The sequence below is a fragment of the Microtus ochrogaster genome, chromosome 1 (genome assembly GCF_000317375.1).
Source record: "Microtus ochrogaster isolate Prairie Vole_2 chromosome 1, MicOch1.0, whole genome shotgun sequence".
NCBI lineage: Eukaryota > Metazoa > Chordata > Mammalia > Rodentia > Cricetidae > Microtus > Microtus ochrogaster.
In genome coordinates, this window is record NC_022009.1 from 40148051 (window position 1) to 40173181 (window position 25131).

At 49.6% G+C, this 25131-nt stretch overlaps 1 protein-coding gene across 5 annotated transcripts in view; it reads right to left on the reverse strand.

Annotated features, from left to right (window-relative positions):
- The window catches only part of Clmn (calmin), a 100149-nt gene that overhangs the window by 7670 nt on the left and 67348 nt on the right, over positions 1-25131 (reverse strand). The window contains exons 5-14 of one of the 5 annotated variants that reach the window (XM_013355706.2): positions 20903-20995; positions 19600-19790; positions 17118-17311; positions 16105-16187; positions 10591-12228; positions 6526-6722; positions 4201-4261; positions 3524-3594; positions 2882-2974; positions 1-1592 (exon numbers count right to left, since the gene is read on the reverse strand). The exon at positions 1-1592 is cut by the window's left edge and continues 7670 nt beyond it. In XM_013355706.2, coding sequence (XP_013211160.1) covers positions 1421-1592; positions 2882-2974; positions 3524-3594; positions 4201-4261; positions 6526-6722; positions 10591-12228; positions 16105-16187; positions 17118-17311; positions 19600-19790; positions 20903-20995 — 2793 coding nt within the window. In that variant the 3' untranslated portion in view covers positions 1-1420. Of the gene's footprint in view, positions 1593-2881; positions 2975-3523; positions 3650-4200; positions 4262-6525; positions 6723-10554; positions 12229-16104; positions 16188-17117; positions 17312-19599; positions 19791-20902; positions 20996-25131 lie in introns of those variants that run through there. The other 4 variants (XM_026780971.1, XM_005343515.2, XM_026780975.1 and 1 more) reach the window with 4 other exon arrangements.

Genomic DNA, 25131 nt, shown 5'->3' on the forward strand with positions numbered 1-25131 from the left:
GAGTTCAGCTAAATAAGATGTTCCCTGAGGCCTCCTCCTGACTAACAGCTTGTGGTTTTTATTATTACTTTTTTCTTTCTGATTTTTTGAGACAGGGTTTGTCCTCATAGCCCTGGCTGGCCTCAAACTCGGAGATCTGCCTGCCTCTGCCTCCCAAGTGCTGGGATTAAAGGTGTGTGCCACCACTGCCCGGCTCAGTTTACAGTTATAAGGGCTGTGTAGTATGTGCTTTTAGAGAGGGATGACAAGGGGAGGAGGGACCTATAATCTTCTCAGACCTGAGCCTTTGCACAGAGAAGAGGGCAAGAGGATGCTGGGGCGGGGGCCGAGGACAAAAGGGGGGTGAGGAAAGAAGCCACTCCTTTCACAAGCTGCCTGCCCTGGCCTATACACCCTGGTGCTTCCCACAAAGTCTTTTCAAGGTCTCTGTTATGGCTGACTGCAAAAGATGCTGGTGCCAAGGTGTGCATCCTGAGTCCAGAAACGTGCAGAAACTCTTCCAGCTCCACCATGGGAACTTATTCTGACCCCGGCCCTTCCTGCACTCTGGGGCCCCGCATGCAGCCCCAGAAGGACTTCAGATTCTGTACAGAAAACTCCGCAGGACGGGAGGAAGTCTCAGGGCTATCCGAGACAGCCAGAATCTTGCTTTTAATGCAAATCTAGACTGACTCCTTCTCCTCCTTCATCTGATGGGTGGTCCTACTGGTGGAGAAGGATTGCAAAGCAAAGCTCCTCCTCAATCCAATCAATGCAAAAGTGAATTAAACACACAACCCTCCAAGAACACCAAGGTGAAAGACTGTGCCGTGGCTCACAACCAAGCTGGCAGAGAACTCTCTTCTTTGGAGTCTGCCAATGCCCAGGTTTAATTTCTGGGGAGCAGGCAAGTGTGTGCCAGTGAACACAACAGGTCGTCAGGCTGGGAGAGGTTCACGGGAGTCATAGCATCGTCACTCAAACACTCACACGTGGAGAACAGGGTACCTTCCTTCCTAGTATGGACTCTGTTCTTTCTTGAAATCAGGCAGACCCTCCCCTGAGATAAAAGTAAGTAACTCAAGCTCCTCCAGGAGCTTGGAAACCTACATGTTCACATGCTAAGCCCCAGGTTTGGGGCACACATTAGTAAGGACGCGCATCAATCAAACAAGGCACATAAGGAGGAATCCTGTTCACAAACCTAGTCTCCAGCCTGAGCTTGGAGCACAGTCAGGGAGGGAAGCATGCTCTCAGGTCTTAGAGAACCAAGGGGAAACTGAGCAGACTGAGCCAGACAGCAACAGGAGGCGGGGCCTGTGCTCCCTCTGAGGTCCGCCATCTCTGTTGAAGGGGCTCGACCCCGAACAGACAGTTAAGATGCAGGAGGCAAACTCCACCTGGGTTAGGGTCCTGTCTTTTTATTCTCCAGGCACACGTTTCAGAGCCGGCTGACATCAAGTTGGGGGAAGAGCAGCAAGCAGTAGACCAGGAGCCACAGGAAAAGAATGAAATAGACCACGTCGGGCTGCTGTACAAACTGTGTCAGGGAGTCGTTGGGTGGGCTCTGGCTCCCCAGGGGCACGGCTTCTCCAGAGGAGTTGGTGCCAGTCCTGCAGAGGGACAGATAGGGGACAGGACGGTCACTGGTGAGGTCCCTAGGCGGAGCACATCCCGAACCTCAACCCAACTGCCACCCTGCAGATGCATCAGAAGGTCCCCATCTGTGTGGTATGCTTCCGTCTAGGAAGCCTTTGGAACACCCACACATGGATACATGTATCCATGACCCCTAATAGAAGGAGCTGTGCGGCCCATTTCACAGATGGCCACAGTGACAGTCATGGGTCGGCAGTTGTCACAGGCCATACAATGACTCTGTGATGGAGCTGCTCCTGAGCCACATCTCCTGGGACACCTCAGAAGGAGGAGATAGGACTACCAGCTCCCAGCTATGCCTCAGGTAATAAAGGAACTTAGACGATTTCAAAGCAGCCACCAGAAACAAAGTCACCCCAAGTTTGGTCTTTGAGATATCACCTTCAGAGGAACTGCTAGCTTTGATTTGGGGTCAAAGTTACCTTTCTTTTATGTGGTGGGAGGCAGTGTTTAACATGCCATTTTGCTTTTGCCTGGCAGGTAATAAACGGTGCTGGCAGGAGAGTTTGGGTGGTAGTAAAAACCAAACCTCAGACCCAAATGTACCAGGGAAAAGGTAGAAGGGGTGGGTGGGGGACCAATACACAGAAGTCTGAAACATGAGCTTCTTGGGGCCATTTCCAGGCCTTGGATGGGGGCTGTGTGAAGCCTACGCCATCTCCCGACAATGACGGGTTAGTCTGTGACAGCTCCCATAGAGGGATTTACGCCCGAATAACAGACACTGGGCACAATATCTCTGGCTTAAAGTTATCTGTAGGGAAAATATGAATGATATTTGTTTATATTTCCTAGCTGGAGGTAGGAAAAACTCCTGCACATGTCAAGTTCTTGTTTCTTTTCAGCGCCCTCCCTGACCAAAGCTAAAATCACTCTCCCTAGCTGATGGCTTCTTTGGGCAGAGAACTGAGATTAACATTTCTCTTTTAGGCCCGGGAAGAAAGCAGGGTGTCTTCCTTGTATTTGTCTTTTAGGAGCCAAAAGAGTGGAGGTCTAAAGGCCCCGTTCCCGGGGTGTTGGGTAGAGACTACCAACCCCCATCATCTAAATCCTTCCAAGCCCATGCAAACCCACAGGAAAGGGGCAATACGATGAGGTACTTCTGTGACTTTAACAGGGGCAGGGCCGCGTCAGCACTAAAGATTCTGTTCCCATCTCCGGGGTTCTAGGCGGACTGGTTGTTACAATAACTCGAGAACAATCAACTAGACAATCTAGCTCTCCACCAGTAACAAATACTTTCATAGACAGCCTGGCATGTTTGTATTCCCGCTTCATGTCTGCTCTGATGCCGTAAAACTGTAAAATCAGCTCAGTGAGCTTCTGAGAATTGTACCTGCAGTGGGACAGAAGGGAAACAGGGTCAGGTGCTGTAGCTCTACCCAGGCGACTGGACTCTACCTCTGAAGTACTCCAGCACAGGTGCAGACTCAGAACCCACAGCCATCTTCTCACTCACAGATTCCGAGCTCTGTTCTACCCCTCTGCCCTAACTCAAGATCTAACTTTACCCCCATCAATTTACATTCATTTCATTTGGAATTAGCTGTTTTCCCAAATAACTAATAGCATGATAAATAAGACATAGTTTTTTTTAAAGGCCCCATGAGGTAGGACACACACACAGACATACGCACGAATGTATATCCCCCCTCTATATATCTATGTACAGATATATACATGTATCTAAATGAAGACATATGTGTATGTAATATATATATATTAAGTATATATATGTGTAGATCAGAAGGTATGTGTGGTTTGTTTGTGTCTGTGTTTGTGGTGAGTGTGCGTGTGTGTGCACATATAATATATATACTTAATATATATACTTTATATATATATATACTTAAACCCCACAAACTCATGGAATGAGGTCACCAACCTGTTTAACACTCTGTTTCTCCGCTCATCCAGATCGGCTGCGTTCCTCAATTGAACATAGCTAAAATGGTCCTACAGTGAAATTTATAAACAAAACCCCGCAACCCAATTAGTAAAGATGAAATCTCTGAAACAGAAAACAAGGTGAGTTTAAGCTTACAAAGCCGACCGTGCCACGCTTTTCTCGATACTGCAGACATCTAGTTTCAAAAATCAAATTGCCAAACAAGAGATACCGCCCTGCCTCCCCCCACCCTTGCCTCCCTGCCCGAGGGTGACTGGGAAGAGACCCACCCACCTCCTGGACAGGCTCTGAAGTAAGAGCCACTGCAGGTCTCAGCACCTGCAGATGTCATGAGGATCCTCTAGTGACAGGGCACCCTTAGTTTGACTGTGATCTTTCTAGGTGTGGGTGCAGAGTTGGGAAAGTGTCTTTTTTTTTTTTATGACAAAGAGGCCTTTGGGCTTTGAAATCAACGCTTTATTTACACCTCTTCTTGCCCCAACTGGATATCCAATTGGACTGTGCTTAACATGGTTTCAAGTGTGTCTGTCTTCTATCCCAGTGTAAGGTTGGTGCAGGTCAGTAATCCCAAAGCTCAGGGCTGGGAGAGGGAGGATGGGCCGATAGGTACCGATTAGCAGGGGCCATAGAGAAGGAGAAATTCACATACTAACCAATTCCAAAGACCTATTAGCATGTCGCCGAATGTAAATGCTGGAGTCACTGTGGCTATTCCTGAAAAAGCAAAAACACGTGGTGAATGGGCACCGCCCAGGGCACAAGGGGCCCAGTCACACAGTTACCCCAGCTGGAAGCACAGTTGTGGCTTCAGACCCAGAGACAGCTTGTACCTACTCAGCCATACTGTTGAAGCACACAGCCAGGTGTGGCCACAGACACTGGGCCTTCATTTATACCCAAATGCAAATCAGGGTTTTTAATAGAAAGCAGACCACATATTTCTAAAAAAAAAATCTAGGATCTTGGCCAGGACTGGGGTCTTTATATACAAACATCCTGAGGTTTGGGGCTTCACCTGCAGTCCCCTGCAGGTTAAAGGCAGGGCTGGGCCCAAGGCCCGGAGGCTGGACTTTCTCTTGCGATGTGGCTACTTTCTGACAATACAGTTCGAGGGAATACCACCATTTTTTCCTTTCCTACAGAAGGAGACTGACTTTACGCCCAAATCTTTGAGGCCAACGTGGAATGCCCCTTGGTCTTCTGAGCAGAGCTGATGCCCACAAAGAGGGGCAGAAGAATCCTGGGCCATCAACTGTGGCTCCCGCTGAGAGCTGTCGACGCTAGTCGGGAACTGACATCCCTGTTCAGTGTTCTTCCTCTGCGGAATGATGGATCACGCCATCTGCTTCAGGATGCATTGGGTCCTGGCTTGCTGCCAAGCAGAACTAGGTGTCCGGGCGGTGCTATACACCTGACGACAATGTCATCTCACTTTCCTTTAAGCAATTTCTCACTACATGGCTTCCAGGAACCTGGCCCTGGGCCTGAGTATATAATCTCAGAAAGTCCCTGCAAGTCAGCCTTGATATCTTTCAATCCAGGTAGTATCACATATTCCTCATTGCCTCCATTGTACAGGCATGAAGCAAAATGCAACCTCAGCGTCAAAAGGGACCCAGGGGTCCATATCTCAGCAGTGTCCAGAGTAACCAGATCCTCCAAGACGCAGTGCTGGGTGCTGTAGAGCTCCTTCTTGCCCTCATGTGTGGGTAACGCTTCCTAACTCAACAGCGCATTCCTGGTGGGAGGGAACGGTGTCTCCGCTCTGCTTTAGCACGCTTTCTCCTGGGTATTTTTACATTACAGCCCATCAATGTGAGCCTTGTAGTGAGTGTGAGCACTGCCCTTCACTCTCCCACGAACCATCTCCTGACATCCAGAAGACAGGCGGAAGCAGAGCCAGTCATTCATACATTCATCTACCCAAAGAGTTGAGTGCCCGCTGCAAGTCAGGGCCATGCTAAAGTGAACTCCATGCCTTGCCTTTGCCTGGACTGGAAAGTGAGTTCAAAGCCAGCCTAGACAACTTAGATGCTTCCTCAAAATAAAAAGCCAAAAGAGGGCTGGGGAAGTAGTTCTGTGATAGCCTAGCTTACTCGCCTAGCATACATGAGGCTATGAGTTCAATCCCCAGTGCGGCCCAAAATGATAAAGAGATGAATGTTCTATTAAAAAAAAACACACAGGTGCTATGATACAAGAGTGTATCAAAAATAACCAGTAAGAATTCCAGGACATCTGCTTGGAGGAGGTGTAATGGAGTTGCCCCCAGAGGCTGAGCTGGAGCAATCCAGGGAACAGAGTTGAATGCAGAGCGACAGTCCTCCAGTTTGAAGGAGCCTAAAGCAAAGTATGAACCCAACGGAGGGTAGGCGGCCAGGACCAGAGGTGTGGAATACACGCATGAATGATCAGGGGGTCCTGTGGGTTCCTAGGCCAAAGGAAAGCTATGCAGGGAGAGTCCAGCTGAGTTGTGACCAGAAAGGCATGTGTAGTAGAGAGGCACCCAGAGATTGGTGCCACACTGTAACCTCGAGCCAGGTGACAACCTCCCAGAAGTTCTGTTTACCCTGGGGCCAGCAGGTAGAGGCTTCAGGATGCCCTCATGTAAGCTCATCTCAGTGCTACCTGTTACAATGGAGTTGCTGCAGAGCCCTCTGGGCTAACGAGGTCTACCCACACCACAGCATCCTTAACCACAATGTGCCTGAGTGCGCTGGGGCGCAGGAACTGGGAGGTAACTGCTACCTGTTCTGTGACCAGTGACCAGACTCTGTACGGTGCGTGGCCAAGCCGACGTCACGCCCAGGGACACGGACATTTCTGTCTGTTGTCTGTTCTCCTCAGCCAATATCTATGGCTTGGGCTTTCTTGCACCCCCCTCCCCCAGTGATGTACTGTCTATTCAAAATGCTCACTCACCCTAAGAGAGCAAGCCCCTGCCTCAGTTTCTCAGTGAGGAGATCTCAGTGACGTACCTGGAAGGGACCTTGTGTTCACAGGGGTTTTCTTCAAGGTCATCTGAGGAGCGGACAGTCCCAGGGGCTATAAATAATGAGCTCTCTACTTGGTCCACATGTTTCCTTTTTTCTTTCTTTTTACTGCTAGTTGAGGCTTCCATTGACTTTTCTTCTAATGGCTTTTCAGGGAGTTCCGGGTTTGGGGCTTCTTGGGGCTAGAATACAAAATAACCAAAATACAGGTCAGACTCCCCACTGAAGCAGATGGCATCATTGCCCAGGCTCTACTCTAAGCCAGCCAGTGCCAATCCCTTCCGATGTGGATGGCCCAGGAGAGAAGCCCAACCCATCCCTGCTCCTTGTGCAGAGATCCAAGGCTGAGAATCGATGGAGGAAAGGCAGCAAGCTTTGGAGCCAAGAAGCTCAGTGATATGAAACCCTGCCCAACTCAGCTCCTTAACCTTAAGCCACTGACAGTCACTCTTTGACCCTCACCCTCCCAGCTTTCAGATGGGTACAGTCACCATCACCCTCTTCCCTCTGCAGCACATCCCTTAGAGGGCAATGGCTTACAGCAGGCAATGGCTGAACTTGAGCCAGCTGGCCAAGTGCAAATGCAGAGTCTGTGGGAGGACACTGACATTGTGCCTTTGGTGGAAGGACCACAAGGCCACATCTAGTCCTTACTGGGAAGGGGATTATCTGGCCGCTGTCACACTGAGCACCTGATAGCCATCAGCCATGCCCCCCTGAAATCTAGAAGTGTGGGAACAGCAGGGAGAACCTGCTCAGCAGGGGCCAGATAAGGGATTTGGAGGCCAGGTCAGCTACCCTGAACAAAGCTCCAGGTAGGAACTGAAAGTGCTCTTAGCCACACGAGACCAGCATCCTTCATGGCTGAGCAGAGACCTTTCCTAGAGGGGAAACGATAAAAGGATCTTGTTTATGCTATTATTATTTTTTTAAACGATCAGAACAAGACAAACTTGCCATTTTCCCAGTCTTTGGCTTGCTCAGACAGTCTTTCCTTTTCTGGTAGGAGACAGACACGGGGCTCTCTACCACTATGGACTTTGTACATCCCCAGGGTAAAGTAGGGGCTGCGCTTGGGGACCAAAATGCCAAATGGGGTTGGAAGAAGCAGGCAAGCAAGGCTATGGGTCAGAGCCATGATGGTGTCAATATTGCTCCCTCTGGATGCAGGGCTGTGCTCAGAGCTGGGGACGGAAGCCTGAGCTGCTCTCCCCTTTGCCCTCCCACTGGCCACCAGTAAGACATGGGGCAGGACGAGATTCGAAGTATTCGGAATGACCATATGGTTCCAACCCAGGGCTGCCCCAACCACCTTTAACTACCCATCGAACACTCCGCACACAGCAGGCGCTCAATCTGATTTCGGCAACTACGGGCAGAAAGCCTATAAAAATGAAGGGCCAGGCACTGAGGATGTGGCTGTGTTAGTGGAGAACTTGACGAGCAAGAAAGAAGCCCTGGGTTCTGTTCCCAGCACTGCATAAGCCTGGCAGAATGGTACTCAGAGGTGAGAACAGGAGGGTCAGACATTCAAGGTCATTTTTGGCTACAGAGTTAGTTTGAGGCTAGCCTGGGGTACCTGAGAGCCTGTCACAACCAGTAAAACAAAAAGAATGAAGGACCGGACTTGCATTTCCATAGGCTGCTCGCCCAAGGCCAAGGCCAGGATGTGATCTGCTCGCTCACCCACCTACCTGCCTTGCCCTTCATAGCTTTTTGTCCCTGAGCAACCTGGAGAATTAATTATTCCAGTTGTCCTGCACATCTCCAGCCTAGACATCAGATCTCACTGAAGGCCACGTCCAGCCCTGCCGGCTTCTGCCAGTTTCCCACAGGAGGCACTGCTGGGCAGAACTGGCAGCCCACGTGTGAAGAAGTGTGTGGATGGAGTGGCTCTCAGCACCAGGGGAAGGAGACAGCTGTGTCGGGCACCTCTGGAACCACCCACCAGCCCCCTTCTCCATCTGCCTTACAGCTGTGGAGCACATTGTTCTCTAATTCTCCCCGTTGTCCCGGATTGGCAAACGGAACCACAGCAAGCTCTGATGATGACAGTGTGTCATCTCAATCCTAAGCATCTCTGGGGGCTCCCCACACTCCCTTGCCTGCAGCCATGCCCCCCCCCCCAGTGTAAGGCTTTCTCAGCCCTCCCAGTACCACTCATGAGCCCAGCTATGTCTCCCCATTTATCCTCTTGTTTCATTCCCAAAGCGATATGCACTTGACCCCTGCATTTGACAGACTTGTCAGGCACCACACTGGTCTCTAGAGTCCAAGGATGAATAACAGATGGCTACTTACTCTTGGGATGGAAAACCAACAACAACAACAACAACAAAAATCCCAGCCCAGTGATGGAGGTGCACACCTTTAATCCCAGCACTCAGGAGGCAGAGGCAGGTGGATCTCTGTGAGTTTGAGGCCATCCTGGTCTACAGAGTGAGTTCCAGGACAGCCAGGGCTGTTACACAGATAAACCCTGTCTCAAAAAACAAATAAACCCTGTCTCAAAAACCCAAAACAAACAAACAAACAAACCCCCAAAACCAAAACCATGGAAACAGGAAAGAACCGGCGGAGTGTGGTTGGCCCCAGCTAAGGCAGCAAGATCTCTGTGAGGGCAGGACCTGGGAGGAGGCGACCATGGTACAGAGCTCTGAAGGGAGAATGGCCACTTGCTAAATGCTGCGAGGGGAAAGACCACACAGGGCATGGGTGTCTGGAAACCAGGAGAAGCTGGCTTTGCTGGAAGGAAGGCAGAGAGGGGTGGACAGTCAGGTGGGAGAGGAAAGCGTGTCAAAGGTCATGTTAAGGAAGTGGGGGTGGGGAGAAACGAGATGACACTTGGGGTCTAGGGGCCCCTGTGTGGGACACTCCGGACTAACTGGGAGAGATAAGAAGTGAAACACAGAGGAAAAGATGAAGACAGAGACGGAGCTGATCTGGACTAAGCTGGTTCCATTCCTAGGCTGATTCTGGCACTCAGGGAATGTCCCCCACCGTGTAGCTTTCCCACACTCTCCAGCCTCTCTGGGTCTGAGGAACCCTTTGTAGGGCTACCTCCACATCAGGTGCCATTCTGTGTGCACCGCTCTAGGCAGTGTGGCACACCTCTCTTCCCTCACTTTGCCATGACGCTGGTCATGATGGTTCCTTCAAAGGGCTGAGCCAGTGGTTCTCAACCTTCCTAACGCTGGGAGCCTTTAACACAGTTCCTCATGTTGTGGTGACCTCCCAACCATAAAATTACTTTGTTGCTACTTTATACCTGTAATTTTGCTACTGTTGTGAATTGTAATGTCAATATCTGATCTGCAGGATGGTTATCTGATCTGCAACCTACGTGAAAGGGTCATTTGATCCCCCAAAGGGGTTTGTGACCCACAGGTTGAGAACCATGGCTGAGCTGACAGACAAGCTGCTGGAGCTGAGCTCAGGTCCTCTTCCTCCCATCCATCTCTACATCCCAGCAGGGCTTAGACAACCCCTCCCCTACCCACCCAGGGTTCCCTGGGCTGTAAGGTATTTCTTTGTAAGAAGACCTTCCCTGCTCCCCGGGAAGTCAGGCTAGGGCTCCATGCGCCTGTCCCCTCTTGTCTTGTAGAGACACAAGAGGCTGACAAGTGTGTGCTCAGCTGCTGGAGATTAGAATCAGTGCCCCCCTGTCTGTCTATGCAATCCACAGCAAGTCACCAGAACACAGCCAAAGCATCTAAGAAGCATACCAATGTGAGTTTGCCCTGTCCCCCGGGGGCCTTAGGAGACGACCTGATAGTTCACCGTTAATGGCTGTTTTTAAATGATCACCTGCTGCTCTGCTGGGCCCTCACACACAATCTCATTTTTCCTCTTAGAAGCCATTTGAGTAGGGTGTGGATTGGAATAAGATCAGTGGGGTGACTGGTTGCAAAATTTTAGCAGTAGCTCCTGTTTGGGTGTCAAGGCAGTACCTGCTGGAGTCTCGTGGAAGAAAAAATTAATTCTATGCTTATGGGATCATAAGGGAAGACTTACAAAGGGAGAAGCTCTTAGTTCCCAAACCTCAAGTACCTGCTGGCTCTCCACGGGGCCATTCTCTTTGGTTTCCCTCTGTTGTTGGTCCTCATAAGAGGGTGGAGAACCAGGTCTTGAGGTTGACGTGGGCCCCTCAGAAGTCCCATCAACATGGGACGCCTGGTCACCAGTGCTGGGGTGGCCGTTGTCAATAGGCGAGGAGAAGCTGCAGCTGCTTTGGGAGCTGTGGGCCTCCTCCTCCTCCCTGGAGTCCTGGAGATAGCCCTCGTCTGGCTCCCCTAGATCTTCGCCTTTCAAATCCTCCCCACCTTCCGCATAAGCCTCCAGTACTGCAGCCAGGGGCACCTCGTAGTGCGGGTAATAGAACAGGTCATGGGGGATGACGGAGATCTTCGAGAGTGGTGGAGAAGGCTTGAAATCCAGCCCTTCTTCACTGTGACTCCTCAGCGTTTCCAGGCTGACGCTGGTACTTGGAGGGTTGGATGGCACTTCTCCGCCGACCCCGGAGAGGCCTTCTGCTTCGCCTTCTTCTTCGCTGCGATGCCGGGTGGACTTTCTCTTGGCCTTTTCATACACTTCAGGTTTCTTATCTGTAGGCGTTTCTTCTGGGGGCAAAGGATGGTCTTGATCTTGTTCCGGGCCCTTGGGAGGAGGCTCGTGCTTGTCAGCCTCCGACTGGGATTCAGGTGACTCTGTCTCTGCGTGGGGAGACTTTGATTTCCTTTTCCCCAGTTTCTCAGTGTTATTCTCTAGCCCCTCTTCCTCCCCAGGGGTCTTCTCAGGGGGTGAGGGATCCTCACCAAAAGCCTGGCTGGTGGAGGCAAAATCTGCGAGGTCCCTGTTAAACTTGGAAGCCTTCAGTGGGATGCCTTCAAAATAGTCATCTTTATCCATAGGCTCGACAGTCAGCAGCTGAACCTTGAGTTCTGTGGAGTTGGCCAGGATAGTATGATCTGCAGGAGATAGAAGAGAAAGGTCTTTCTCACCTTGGCTAGCTTCTACACTGCCATTACAGAATGAGGGGTCCTGAGGAGGCTGATCATGATGGGGCACGCCATCCACACCAACAATGTCTTCAGGGCCCCTGTCTGAGGCAGTTTCAGGCACTGGCCTGGCTTCCTGTTCTGTCTTCTTTTCCTTGGCAACCTCAGCCAATGAGCCATGACTATCCTGCTTCGGCAGATCCTTTGCCGCCCTTGGGCTCCCCTCAAAGCGGAAGTCTGAGCTGTAGAAAGGGTCTTTGCTACATGAGGCATCCTTGTGCAAGTCAGCCTCAAAGTGGACGGATTTCTTGATCGGCAAAGAGTTGGACCTCCGGCCGTCCTTTCTTGTTGATAAGATGGAAGATTCTGGAACTGGCTCGGTGCTGGATTCGGTCTTTCCTGGGCTCCCCTGGAGGACTTGGTCAATAATCTGGTGCATAAACTCAGTTGCGCTGTCCGACAACTTGTGGCTGGGCACGACACCCAGACAGAAACCCTTCGCGCTCTCAGGCTGGTCACAGACAAAGACTTTGGCAGGAGGCGGGTGGCTGGTTTCATGGTTGACAGTGTAAGCTCGCTCTCCATTCTCGCTGAGGAGGAGGACCCGGCTCTCCTGTTCAGAAGGGCTTTCTTTGATTCGGACAAAGGTGGACTCAATGGGAGCTTCTTTGTCTGGATTCACAAACTCTTCCTGCCAAGAAACCCAAGATAACATGAAATCACAGGTTCCACCTTCAAGTACAAACCCAAAAAACAACAAAGCCATGTTAACCAGAGTTTTCCCGCTGAGATGCAAAAATCTCAGGTCAATAAAAACACGAAATCCATTTTTTTTGAAACGACAGGTGCAAAGAGACTATCGATACACTCAGTGGGGTGTTGGGTGTACTTCAGTGAGCAGAACCTCAGCCGCTTTACCCTGCCAGAGAAGGAGCTAGTCTGCCTGAGGTAAGGAGAGACCAGCCACCTTTCTACTGACCATGTGGGTCACTAGGAAAGCCTGAAGCTAAAAGTGGTCCAACAGTAACTCTCACCAGAGTCTCGTGATTGATTCCCCCCAGGGGCCTCTTCAGTGGGAGAGCCCAGGCAGGACTGGGAAGCAGAGCAGACATCTGTGGGGACCGCAGGGCTGGCTGGGGTTCTGGTGAGTGCAGTGATAGAGTGGACTGACCTCAGAAAGCGAACCCAGACGGCAGAAATGAACTAGCACCAACATGCGTCTAGGTTCCTGCAACGGTCAGACCGACCAACTGCCATCTCGGGTTCAGGAGGAGGCTATATCCCCTGCTTGGTTGTATTCCCCAAGAGTGCATGTGTTAGAAGTCTGGTATCTAGCGTTGCTATAGGAGGCACGGAGGGACCTTTAATGGATGAGGCCTAGTGCAAGGTGATTGGGCCACAGGGAGTTCTAACCTCAGAAGGAACTGACATCCTTCTCATAGGACCCCAGTTCATTGCAGAGGAAGCTGCTTTCAGAGTGAAGAGCCAAGTGGCTCTCTGGCTTCCTGTCTTGGCTATGTGACCTCTCTGTCTCACACACACTTTTACTGTAATGCCCATGAGGTCCTTTCTAAGGTGCTGGTGCTAACTCAGACTCTCAGTACTGAGCCAAATCTCTCTCCAGGTTTATTTATTTTTATTTTATGTGTATAATGTTTGCCTGTGTGCGTGTGCATGCGTGTGTGTGTGTGTGTGTGTGTGTGTGTGTGTGTGTGTGTGAACTGTGTGTGTGCCAGGTGCCTACAGAGGAAGAAGACGGTGACAGATCCCACCCTGGAACTGGTTGCAGATGGTTGAGAGTTGCCATGTGGATGCTGGGAACTAAACTCGGGTCCTTTGTAAGAGCAGCAAGCGTATTTATCAGCTGAGCTATCTCTCCAGCCCCAAATCTCTCTTCATTATATGTTATCTAGCATCTGGCATCTTGCTGTAACAACAGAAGATAGAGCAACATAGAAAAAGAAAGCCTCAGTAGCTACTCTTATTTTGCATAATGTCTCTGCCAAGAAAGAAAACCAAATTCAGGAAATAAGCAGGAGAATGAAGCCTACAAACAAGGGAGGCAACAATCACCAAAAGTAGACCCATCTATAGCTCAGGATTGGAATTACGACAAGGAAGGCTCTAGAACAACCAGCGTATGCTGCAAAAACTACAAAAGACATTCTTTAGGAAATGATCACAGATAGAAGCCCGGACCTGAAGAGGGCCAGAAAGCACTCTCAGAGAGTAAAGGTGCTTGCCATATAAGTCTGGTGACCTCAGGCCCATCCGCTCCCACAAGCTGCCCCCTGACCTCCATGAGCTCACCCTGCAAGCACACACTCCTGACCTTCCCCTACAATGTATACAACAACCAAAACAACAGTAATAATAAAATATATTTTACAGTTTCCTTTAAAAGCCTACTCCTACTGAATACTTAAAGCAGAAGAAGGAGGAGGAGAAGGAGGAGGAGGAGGAGGAGGAGGAGGAAGAAGGAAGAAAAAGCCCAAACACAAGTATTAAAGACTAAGAAAGGAAAATCAATAACACAAAAGAATGTATCACACACACCACAGGCTGAAACAAGCTGCTCTGCGTGAACCAAGACCCTTGCTCCTGCCATCATGTCCTTCTCAATCTCTCTAGTCCTAGGCCTGAAGAAGCCACACTTAGATTTGCTAAATCTTGACCATGACCTTGAATAATCATACTGTCAACTTTTAATTCAGTGCTTCACAACTTTGGGTCATAACCCCTTTGGCAAACCTATGCCTCCAAAAATATTTAAATCACGATTCATGACAGTAGCAAAATTACAGTTACGAAGTTGTAATGGAAATAATGTTATGGCTGGGGTCACCACAGCATAAGGAACGGTATTAAAGGGTCACAGCCTTAGGAAGGTTGAGAACCACTGTTTTAATTGTTTTTCGATTCTGCCTCTGGGTTAGGAGCTCAGGTCTAGTGAAAACCCTGCTACCGAAAGTGGAATTATATAGCAATTACTGCCACTACCTCTTGTTGAATGTTCATTCTGAGCCACGAGCAAAATCAGGTTTTTCACACAGGTAGTTACTTTTTGCACAAGCCTAAAATGTGGGTGATGCTTTCCACGTTCGAAGGCATCTGATACAGACGTTAGAGAGGCCAAGGAACAAGCCTAGGTCACAGAGCTTCAAGTGGCAGCCCAGAAACTCCTCTTCAAAATATCATGGTGCTGGAAGAGGTGGGAACCACACATAAGGGTCAGGCAGTAATCTAACCCACGGCTCAGAGGGCCACTGGGAGTCTCTGCTGTATAGCATAAGGCTCCAGTCTCAGTGGTATTTTTACGAGAGCCAAGAACATGAACTTGGGAAACACAGAGTTCCGGAGTCTGCCGCAATCCTGATTTAGATGACTGTGTGACCCTGGAGAGACCTTTAGGGCTCTCTGGACAGTGGCGTTCTCATATGTAATAAGAGGATAAAGGAGGTGAACCATACAGGACCTTTAGGAATGATAGCTGCGGACACAGCCTCCAGCTACAAGAAGGTCCCTGTCCCCTAACATTTTTTATTTCTTTAGGCGTGTATTTTTTTCTACCAAGCACTTAAATCTACTGGAAACTGTGATCATCTACCGATGTGTTAACTGCCTTCTTTGCTAGATCAAAGTTGCATCACCCTAAGCCTCACCTGTCCAACTGACTTTGTCCTAATTTTTAACTTGTTTTCTTTTTTTAAATGAAGTTTTGCATAACTGGAGACCAAACGCAGAGCTTTGTGAGCACTAGTCAATGTCGCAGCATTGAGCTACGGCCAGGTCCAGTCCAATTACCTGCTGAGCTCCCTGAGCTGGTGCTAGGTATGCAGTAAGTGGAAGATGGCTCCCACCATGGGCTGTGGTTGTTATTGTTACTACTATCTCAGGGTTAGATGTACACATGTGTATGTTCAGTGAAGCCATGACAACTTCATCCCTGCCCCAAACCTATCTTCAAGTATGATCTGGGATTCTAAGCAGTAAAAGGGGTGGCCAGGGAACAGAGGCACATAATTGTATTCCCAGAATGAGGAAGCTGAAGCAGAGGGATTGCCACATACTCAAGGCCAGCTGGGGCTATAACATGAGGTCCTGCCTCAAAAATGCTACCCCCCTAAAATTCCCCCTAAAACACAAACACACACACACACACACACACACACACACACACACACACACACACACACAAATAAACTCTACAAGCATGCTTTTGAATGGTCATTCCCTATTATAATTTTGAGCCTTGGTAAACATTGGTGAACTACTGGGCTGTTCCAGCAGGCCTATAAGAGTGAAGTCTGGACGACAGGGAACTTCTGTCACCTGAATCAAGTTTGGAATGGGAAGAAGTATGTGTGAGATGCGACTGGCTTTCTGTCCCATCGGAGAGCCTGATGTATGTCACAGATGGTTTAGAAACTCAAATAAGGCAAGGAACTTGAGGTCACTTTGTTGCCACCAACCACATAGAATGACACAGCCCAAGCCCCTGCTGTGTTCCCTGGGGACCCAGTGAAAACGCACAGTTTTGAATTAAAAGTAAGGGAAAGAAACGTACAGGCTCCAACTCTGGAAAGCGTTCTAGAAACTGGGCCACATACGTCACAATGGACTGTTCATCCGGCATGTCAACCATGATGTCTGTTGAGAGAGACACAGCATTAGCAAAGACACACGCTTTCTCCATAGGACCACAGGGTGCTGGTGAGGAGGCACACATGTGAAGAAATCTAGGCTCAGAAAGGGGGACGAAGCCTTTGGCTAAAGTCCCACAGCTGGCTGAAGGACAGATGAACTGACATGGAGAACCTGGGATCCTACGCTCGGGACTTTGCCCTCTTTCCTTGATTCCCTTCGCTGCAAGTAGTCAGCTCATTGCTGGGCCCGTGAATAAGCACATCTGGTGACCATGCTAACCTGCTGCAGGCAGTCCCAAATTAAACACCCAATGTGGAGTGCAGGGTGACAAAACAGAGTTGCACACCTTCGAAAGGAGTGTACTCCCCTAACTCTGTCATTCTGCAGGTGGGAACTGGTCCTTGAGGTATAGGCAAAGGCATGTTGGGTAAGTAAGATGTTTACGGTCATGTTGTATTAAAAATTGATTCTTCCTGCTTCCCTTCTCTTCCTACCTTTATTCTTTCTCTCTCCTTCCTTTTCTCCCTTCTTTCTTCCATCTACAGAATTGGAGATCTAAGCCATGGCCTCACGCTTGCCACTGAGCTATGCCTTCAACCCCCCTGAAAGGGTCACTTCTGAAGTAACCTCAGTGACTCAAATACAGAGGTCCTACAGGTACTATGCAGCCAATATAAATATATAACCAGGAGATTATAGAAATATACTACCTAAATATCGATATTACATTTGATGAGTGAAAAAAGAGATAAAATTATATATCCTAAATGATACCAATTATGTAACGATATTATAATTAGATGCACAGAAAAAAGACTATAACGTAAAAAAATATTTTTTTTCTTCATTAGGCTTTTATTTTTATTTTCTACCTGGAAGAGCAGATGGCACATTTGTAATAATAATAACTAAAGGACAGAGAGGTCACTGTACCTTCAGGCTCCAGGAGCCTAGGGATGTGTAAGGTATCGTGTGCAATGCTGAAGGCCTTCTCCAGATTCTCCCGGGTGGAATCTTCCAGAGCCTGCTTCATGTCCACCAGGCTGGGATCAATGGCTTTGATGACAGCCAGGAAAGCCAGCCCACTCCTCCAGCTGCCCGCAAAATCCTGGACCGCCACACCATACCTGACGGAAAGTAGCAAGGATAGCAACCACCTAGATCAGGAAAGAAGCCTGACGAGGAGGTCTGCACGCAGCAGCCTCACTAGCTGACCTGAGAGGGCTAGGTGTTGTTCTGTGTCACCCTGCGAAGACACCCCGGCCCTGACCATCACGAGGGCCACCCTGAGAATCTTCCAATGGAACAGGAGGTACACATTATCCCAAAAGGCAGCCAGACTCTTGGTTCCCAAGTCTCTAAATACATGAAAGATTTTTTACGCTGCACACATCACATGACAATAGAAAGCGGGCACAGGGGGATGTGCTCTATTACAGACAGAGCCAGGAAGATCTAAGTGCCTATATCAGCTGTCCCTCCATGCTTCTGCCTCAGTGACCTTGACTGGGCACAGACCCTTTCTGAGCCTCTAACACTTTAGTTAGAAAACAGAGTGAACACAGGATGACCTTGTGGGGTACTGTGATTGGGAAGGGTGAAGTTCCCACAAGAATAGCCTCATCTAAAGCAGAACTTGGTGTGTGGAGCAGGAATACAAAAGGCACACGATGAGTGTCAGCCAGCAGCACCATGAAGATACATAAAATCACAACCTTCTTCCCTCGAGTGTCTGTGTGTGTGTGTGTGTGTGTGTGTGTGTGTGTGTGTGTGTGTTTGCATGTGGGGGAGGGGCACGTGTGTGAAAGCTTGAGATCAACATCAAGGAGTCTTTCTTAATTGTCCTCCATTGTATTCACCGAGGCAAGTCCGGAGCATACTGATGTGATTAGCCTGGCTAGCCAATCTGCCTTGGGGATCACTCATAGTCCTCTGAGCTCTAGTATTACAGACGGGCTGCCGAGCCTGTAGACACTGTAAATATGAACATTCTTCCTCAGGGTCACCCAGCCATCTCCCTGGCCCGAAAGCTGTAACTTCGAAAGAGAATGATGCCAGGTGCGGGTTCTCTTTAGACTCCATCCTTTCATGTCTTATTATGCTCATGGAATTAACAAAAATGTAACACCTTCCAAATGCTTCCAATGTAGAAGCTTTCAGACCGACTCCTAACATGTCGCAAACTCCCTAGGCAGAGCTCGTGCCAGCCTTGGCCCAGTGACCTGATCAGAGTACATTCTCACAGCCAGGCATCCAGACAATCTTCAGTAGGACTGTCAACCAAGCCAAAGTCACCAGCTGCCACATGCCCAAGTGCAGGGATGCACGGGTAGCCACAGTGGGGCCATAGAACACTCCCATCTCCCCCAGCTGCCAACTCTCTTTCACATTTGCACTGGCCCCAGCAATGAACTCTGGCTTGATTTATTTTCAAACATTTCCTGTCTTTTCATAGTAACCTATTCTAATCGTTTACACTCAACTCCCTCCTTCAATTCCCCAAAGGTCTAGCCTCTTCCCAGCCCCCGGGAGGTGTGCAGAAATGTATGAAGTGGCTGTCAGGAGAGGTACAGCTGCTCTCCCCAGTTCTGTCACAACTGTCTTGGAAGGCCACTCAACAGGGGAAGCTTGAACAAGTAAGTGAGGTACCAGCAACTACCACCTAGGTTGCACACAGATGAGCTGAGATGTCTCCAAGTGGGTGTGGCTTCCTCTACATTAACTTGGCACCTCTAACTAAGGCCCAAGATCTGCCAGTAAAAAACCTGATAGAAGACTGCTATAACCGGGCTTAGAAAATAGCAAGAGTGCTGACTGCACAAAGCTGGGGACCTGAGTTTGAATCCCCAGTGCACACACAAAAATCCAGGCACAGCTGCCAGTGTATGTAAGCCTGTCCCTGGGGAACAGAGACCGGAGGATGCCAGGAGTTTGCTGGCCAGCCTAGTGGAAATGGCAAGCTTCTGATTTAGTGTAAGACTCTGTCTTGTTTTTGTGAACTTATAGAGGTCCACCTGCCTCTGCCTCTCAAGTGCTGGGATTAAAGGTGTGCGCCACTACTGCCTGGCAAGACTCTGTCTTAAGAGAATAATATGGGGAGCAGTAGAAGAAGACCCCTGATGCTTTCTCTGGCCTCTACATGCTCATGTGTGTGCGTGCCCAATACGCTTACATGCACACACCACACACAAACTGGAAAAGCACATCACATCCCTGTTCTGATGGCTTGTGTGAATCATAGGACCCATGGATACCTAGAACCTTGGCAGATGGAGTTTGATGCACCTTACCCACCCAGGTCCATGTGTACCACTCCCTGGGCCTGGAAACAGCCTTCTGGGGTGGGGTGTACCCATGGTGGACACCGGTGGGCCTGAGGCAGGCGATAGGTGGGCAGGGGTAGATGGCAGCTTACTTTCTTGTTTTCCGCTGCACCCACGCCAGCAGGGTCTTGATGGCCTTCCTCTGGTCTTTCACTGATACCGCCATACTCCTCTCTGTGGTGGGGGTGGGTGGGTAGGAGGAGTCGGAGTCTGTGCCCCCCGAGCCAGGTGACAAGCTGGAAGATGGGGAACTCCTGCTGAGGTTGCCCGTGAGCTCCTTTATCTAGAGAGGAAAGGGCAAATCAGACCCAGTGATTCATAAGGGACCTCCGGCCAGTAGGTCACTCTGACCTGCATCCACAAGACCCTGGTTGGAGAGTCCAGGTGTGTAGACCTGGTTCTCAGTATATGAGAAGCTTCTCCTGAGATTCCCGTGGCTATCACCAGCCTAAGCACACACACCCGTCTTTTGACCAGACTCTCTCTGTTCCCCTATAGCCTGGCACTCCCAGAATGCATCGTGCTTCTTCAGGCTTCACTGTCTCTGTTCACTCTGGGCCTGTTGCTGGCTGTCCCTTTCTCCAGCATTGACATGAGGGGAAAACAGAAGCTCAGGCCTGCCCTCCAAATTCAGACAGCATCTCAGCACCACGTACCTGCAATTCGTATGCACAGAACATCTGAGAAGCATTGCTCAGTGCACACTCCTATCCACACTGCAAAACACTATCTGGTCACTTCCTCGTGTTTTCCTCATTCTGGTCACACACTTATGTTAGCTGTCCCTGCTCAGAGCTCTTAGAAAGCCCTGCTCACACCTCAGTTGTGACCCACATCCTCTAGTAATACAGTATCCACATATCTTTGTGATCCCCCAAGACGACAGAGTCCTGTCTTTCTAGCATCTGCAATACTGAAGAAACTCAACAGATGTTTACTGAATGAGCAAAGGAAGCTCTGGGGTGGATTTAAGGCATTTAACACATTTCCTAATGTTCCCGGCATCTCTCAGGAAGTCAGGTTAGAGTGACCAAGTCCTGTGCAAATCTCTCACATGGAGCATGTCTTGTGACCACTGCTGCATATGCGGATGTGGGAACCTAGGCTCAAGTTTAAGGCTTAGACAGAAAGGGATTCATAGCTTCAAATAGTGCTTGTGCATGCAACTCTCTGGACAACAGCAGCCCTAATGCCCCTGGAAACCTTCCCCTTGTGGACCGCCTTTGTATCTAAACCATGAACCTCAGTCTCCACTTCTTGGTTCTCACTCAGAAAATGGCCAAGTCTGACTCCATGGAAACTAAGCCTTATGATGTCCCTCGATGTGTGTGTGCTGTTCTGTGGTTAGAACAACGTTCAACACGACAACCACGTGCCAGAGAATAGCGGGTTTACCTGGAAGAAGAGAATGATGTTCCATATCAACCCGAGAACCAGCGAGGGGTTGCCATCCGCTATTTCTGCTGCATCGATGCTAACCAGCTTGACCTGGAAAGAAGTAGTCAATGAACACAAAACCCCAAGGAGTCTGATCTACCACCTCCACCACCACCCAAGGCCTGATGCTGCTGACTGCACAGTGCTATTTGTCATTGCCAAAGACAACCTCTTGGGGGACACCCAATATGTAAAACTGTATTCAATAAAAACATACAGTGCTTACCGTGGGTGGATGCCACCCTAAAGCTTTACAAGCACTTATGAGGACGGAGTCAGTTTACCCCAACCACAAGTCTATCATGTAGACACTTCCCTTACCGCTGTGTGTCAAGAGGGCATGCACTGACATACCCAGATAAATACAATCTGCCCAGAGCCATAGAGTGTGCAAAATTTACACCATTCTCTTCCAAAAAGGGAGGGCAATAGCCCAGGAAGCCTGTATGTCACACGAAAACCACCAAACCCCCTGATTGAGCATACCCTTGACCAACTCAGAGCACCAACATCAGCCATCAGAAAGACAGAAATAGTGAGCCCACCACAGCAAGGGACTCTGCATCTCTACAGAATGCTCTACACGCCAGCCTGAGAAACTGTCCGGAGGTGGCTCGTTTATTTCACCTGTGTCTGACCATGCAAAGATGTTCCCGATGAACCCCTAAGGCTATCTGCGGCCCGTGAACCTGCAGCATCCCAAGGACGTAGTCAGGGAGGTGCATGTCCCTGACACCCACAGTCTGCACCTTGAGTCTGTGTGTGCGGAGGCTAGAGGCTGCTGTCCTGTCTTCCTCTAGCAGGCTCCACCGCATTTTTTAAATTTTTATTTATTTATTTACTTACTTTATCTTATCTTATCTTATGTATCTTTTTGAGACTTGGCCTCACTGTGTTGCCACGGTTGGCCAACAACTTGCTCTGTAGACCAGGCTGTCCTTGAACTCAGAGATCTGTCTGCTTCTGTTTCCCAAGTAACAGAACTGGAACTAAAGGTATGTATCACTATGCTTGGCTCTCTGCCTGATTTGGTGTTTTAAGTCAAAGTCTCTCAATGGACCTGGAACTCACTGATTTGGCCACACTGAGCTGTAGGTGTCCTCCTGTCTCTGTCCCCATTTGCCCCTTGGGGTTGGGGCGGGGAATGGAAGTACAGACACAAACCACTGCACCTGTATTTTTTATATATCAAGTATCAGAACTCAGGTCATCTTGAGCAGCATGTGTTTGACCCTTAACCAAGCCTATTCGGCATTTTAACACACATAGGGTTTCCTGTGTGGGCTCAGGATGGAGGGAGAGCGCCTACAGCCAGCATTTCATTCTGTGAACAGCATCTGATTCCGTGCTTCAGCCCTCTGCCAACCTCTCTGGAAAAGGCCAAAGAGTGAGTGCGAGGAGCGAGGCCCTGCAGGCTGGATAGGTCTCTCTTCCGTTTTCCTCTCCTTGTTGAGCAACACTTCCCAAATGTACATAGTTGTCTTCAGGGGCAAAGGGGATGAAGTGAGCTAATCAGAACAATCTTTCAAAACCCACACTGCAAACTTCATCCTAGGACACTTGGGGGAGGAAAAACATAGAGACATTGTCATCCAGCAGGTTCTCTCTCCACTCTCCCTCTCCATCATGGGTTGTTAAACTGCTCTGGCTTAGGTCTCTGATCTTATTGGTTTATTGGGGGCTCTGACAACCCCAGTTAGGCCTGGAGTAGCCTAATTGAGGCTGACTTCCCAGCTCCCTAGTTGATGGGCCGTTCACAATCGCTGCCAAGAAGGTAATTGAGACAACACGGGCTCATCGCCGGCAGACTGGAGGCCAGGAAGGAAGTTGTCAATACTGAGAGGAACATAAGCCATCAAACTCAGAGCCGACATTCAGTCCGTGCTCCTCTGCCATCACTTGCCCCACATAACCAATCACTTGTTGAGGCTCTCTTGTCTGCTCTCCTACCCCCACGTCCCTTCTGGAAACATCCTCTGGTTTGCAGGTTATAAACCATTCCAGTCCAGTGAACCGCAGATACTTAAGGGACTGCCATACTCATCTTCAGTGTGGAGCCCCTCTTGGAGGAAAGAGCCTTCTTCCATTCTTGGGGATGGCCAGACGATAAAATCACCACTCTTCAGATCTCCAGGGACAGTGTCCCCTCCTCTTCCCCCTAACCCAGCCTGTTCTGCCACATTGAATACCGATGAGTCCACTGGGCTATGCGATCATCCTTTCTGTTCTGGGAGCCAGCAGGTTTAGAGAGAGAGCTGACTTGGGAGCTTTCATGACAATGAGCATTGACTACTGCAGGTGGCTTCCCGAGTTAGTTCCATCAATGCTCTCAATGTCCCCATTTCTGAGGTGGCAAAACCAAGGCTTGGCCTGAGTAACTTAGTGGAGGTTCCAGAGCTGGTCCCATACTGAGGTTATCTGCAACCCATGGTTGAAGGGAGGGAAGGAAGGGTGCATGCTGGCTGGTCCTGGGACTCCAGAACAGTAAGTTGGGTTGCTGTCTGCACCTACTTCCCAGCTCTGGGCACTGCCACCAAGGACCCAGCAGAGCCACTGAGGCCTGCTCTTCCTAGAATCCAGGAAGTGGCACAAAGCAGACAAATAAGGCTCCCTACATAATTCTGTGTATTCTGGGAATGGGGCACAGCATGCCTCTGGGATGTTATCCTGCCCCCTCTCCATCACCAGCTTCCTCCTAGGAAATGGAACCAACGAGGGATTGAGCCAACAAACATCCATATTGGAATACTTCTAAACGTTGTTATAAAAAATTAATAAAAGGGAAGATGGGGTCAATGCTCCAAGCTGTTGCTAGAGCAGACAGCCTGGAAAAGGCTCACACATGGAGTACAGGAGGCCAGGTCTTCTCAGTCTCAACCATGCTGTCCCATGGTACCATGGCAGGAACACCGCCCCCCCCCATGCAGATCCTCAGTCCACATAGCCCCATCTCTGTGGGGCTGAGGCCCTTTTTATGCCCTGGGGTGTATGTTGCCTATGTGAATGCTCTTTCTTCTGGATCCCAACCATCTCCAAGGCTAATGGGCATCTTACATAACTTATTACCTCATTCTCCCCAATGCTAGGTATAGCCCAGGCCCACAAAGACATTCGGATGGAAGCCTATGACGTGCTTGGGTAACTGTGACCAGGCTCGCCCGTGTGGCATTAACAGTAGGAGACCGTCTCACAGTCAACTAAGGCAGAAGGGGAAGGAGTAACCTAGGCAGTTGCTTGAAGACCTCACCCATCTCCTCTCACAAATAAAATTCCTCAGGAATTCAGAGGAGACACTGCTTCAGGAAAGTAAATGCTAACAATGGAACACGGGTGAGCAGCGTCACAAGTTAGTCACCCAGGGAAGTGGCAGAAAATGCCCGCCCAGCCCTTCACGGGGGTGGGCACACCACTTCCTCGACAGCCCTCTGAAGAAAGTTCTGTTTCGGATCCTTTATTTAGAGAGGTATATGACTTCCCCACAGTCCCTAGAGTTGAGTGGAGAGGTCAGGATTGGAAACTGAGGCCTAGTCACACTAAGGCAAGGCTGATCCTTGCTCAAGTAATGGCTGACAGCGTCCCTGAGCCCAAAGAGGGAGCCCTTCGGTGAAGCTAGGAAGGGCTTGTGTTTTAAACGGCTTCACTGCGATGAGGCTGACATTGTTCAAGCCTCCCACTAAGAGCATTCGGTTCAGTGGGTCTGGTGCGTTTGCCGACTTGTGTGAGCACCACTGCAGCAGACCGTGGACCACAGTTGTGATTTCTGGACCCACCAGTCATCATCCTGCATCCCTCTGCCTCCCCCAGAGCTAAGTCACCGCTGATGTCCTGCCTCTAAAGCCATTTCAGCATCACGGAAATTTCACATGGACGGAATCATGTAGGAAGTGCTCTTCATGTCAGTCCACCTCTGTCACTCTGTACCCTGTGCTTGAGGTCCTATCACACACTCCAGCACCAAATTATTTTTCACAACCAAGTCATATTCCTCGGGAGTGCTGATAAATTATTGGTCTGCTTCCATCTTTAGGCTCTGATACCAAAGGTGCACCGGAGTGTTTTGTGGTCACCATGCTCTGAACCTTTCACGTCTAGGACTTTCTCTACTGTGTGGTGACTGGGAGACAGAGCCCACCTCCTCTGTGGTGGTGAATGCGCTCCCCACTCCACTTGTCTCTGGGCTGTGGCTC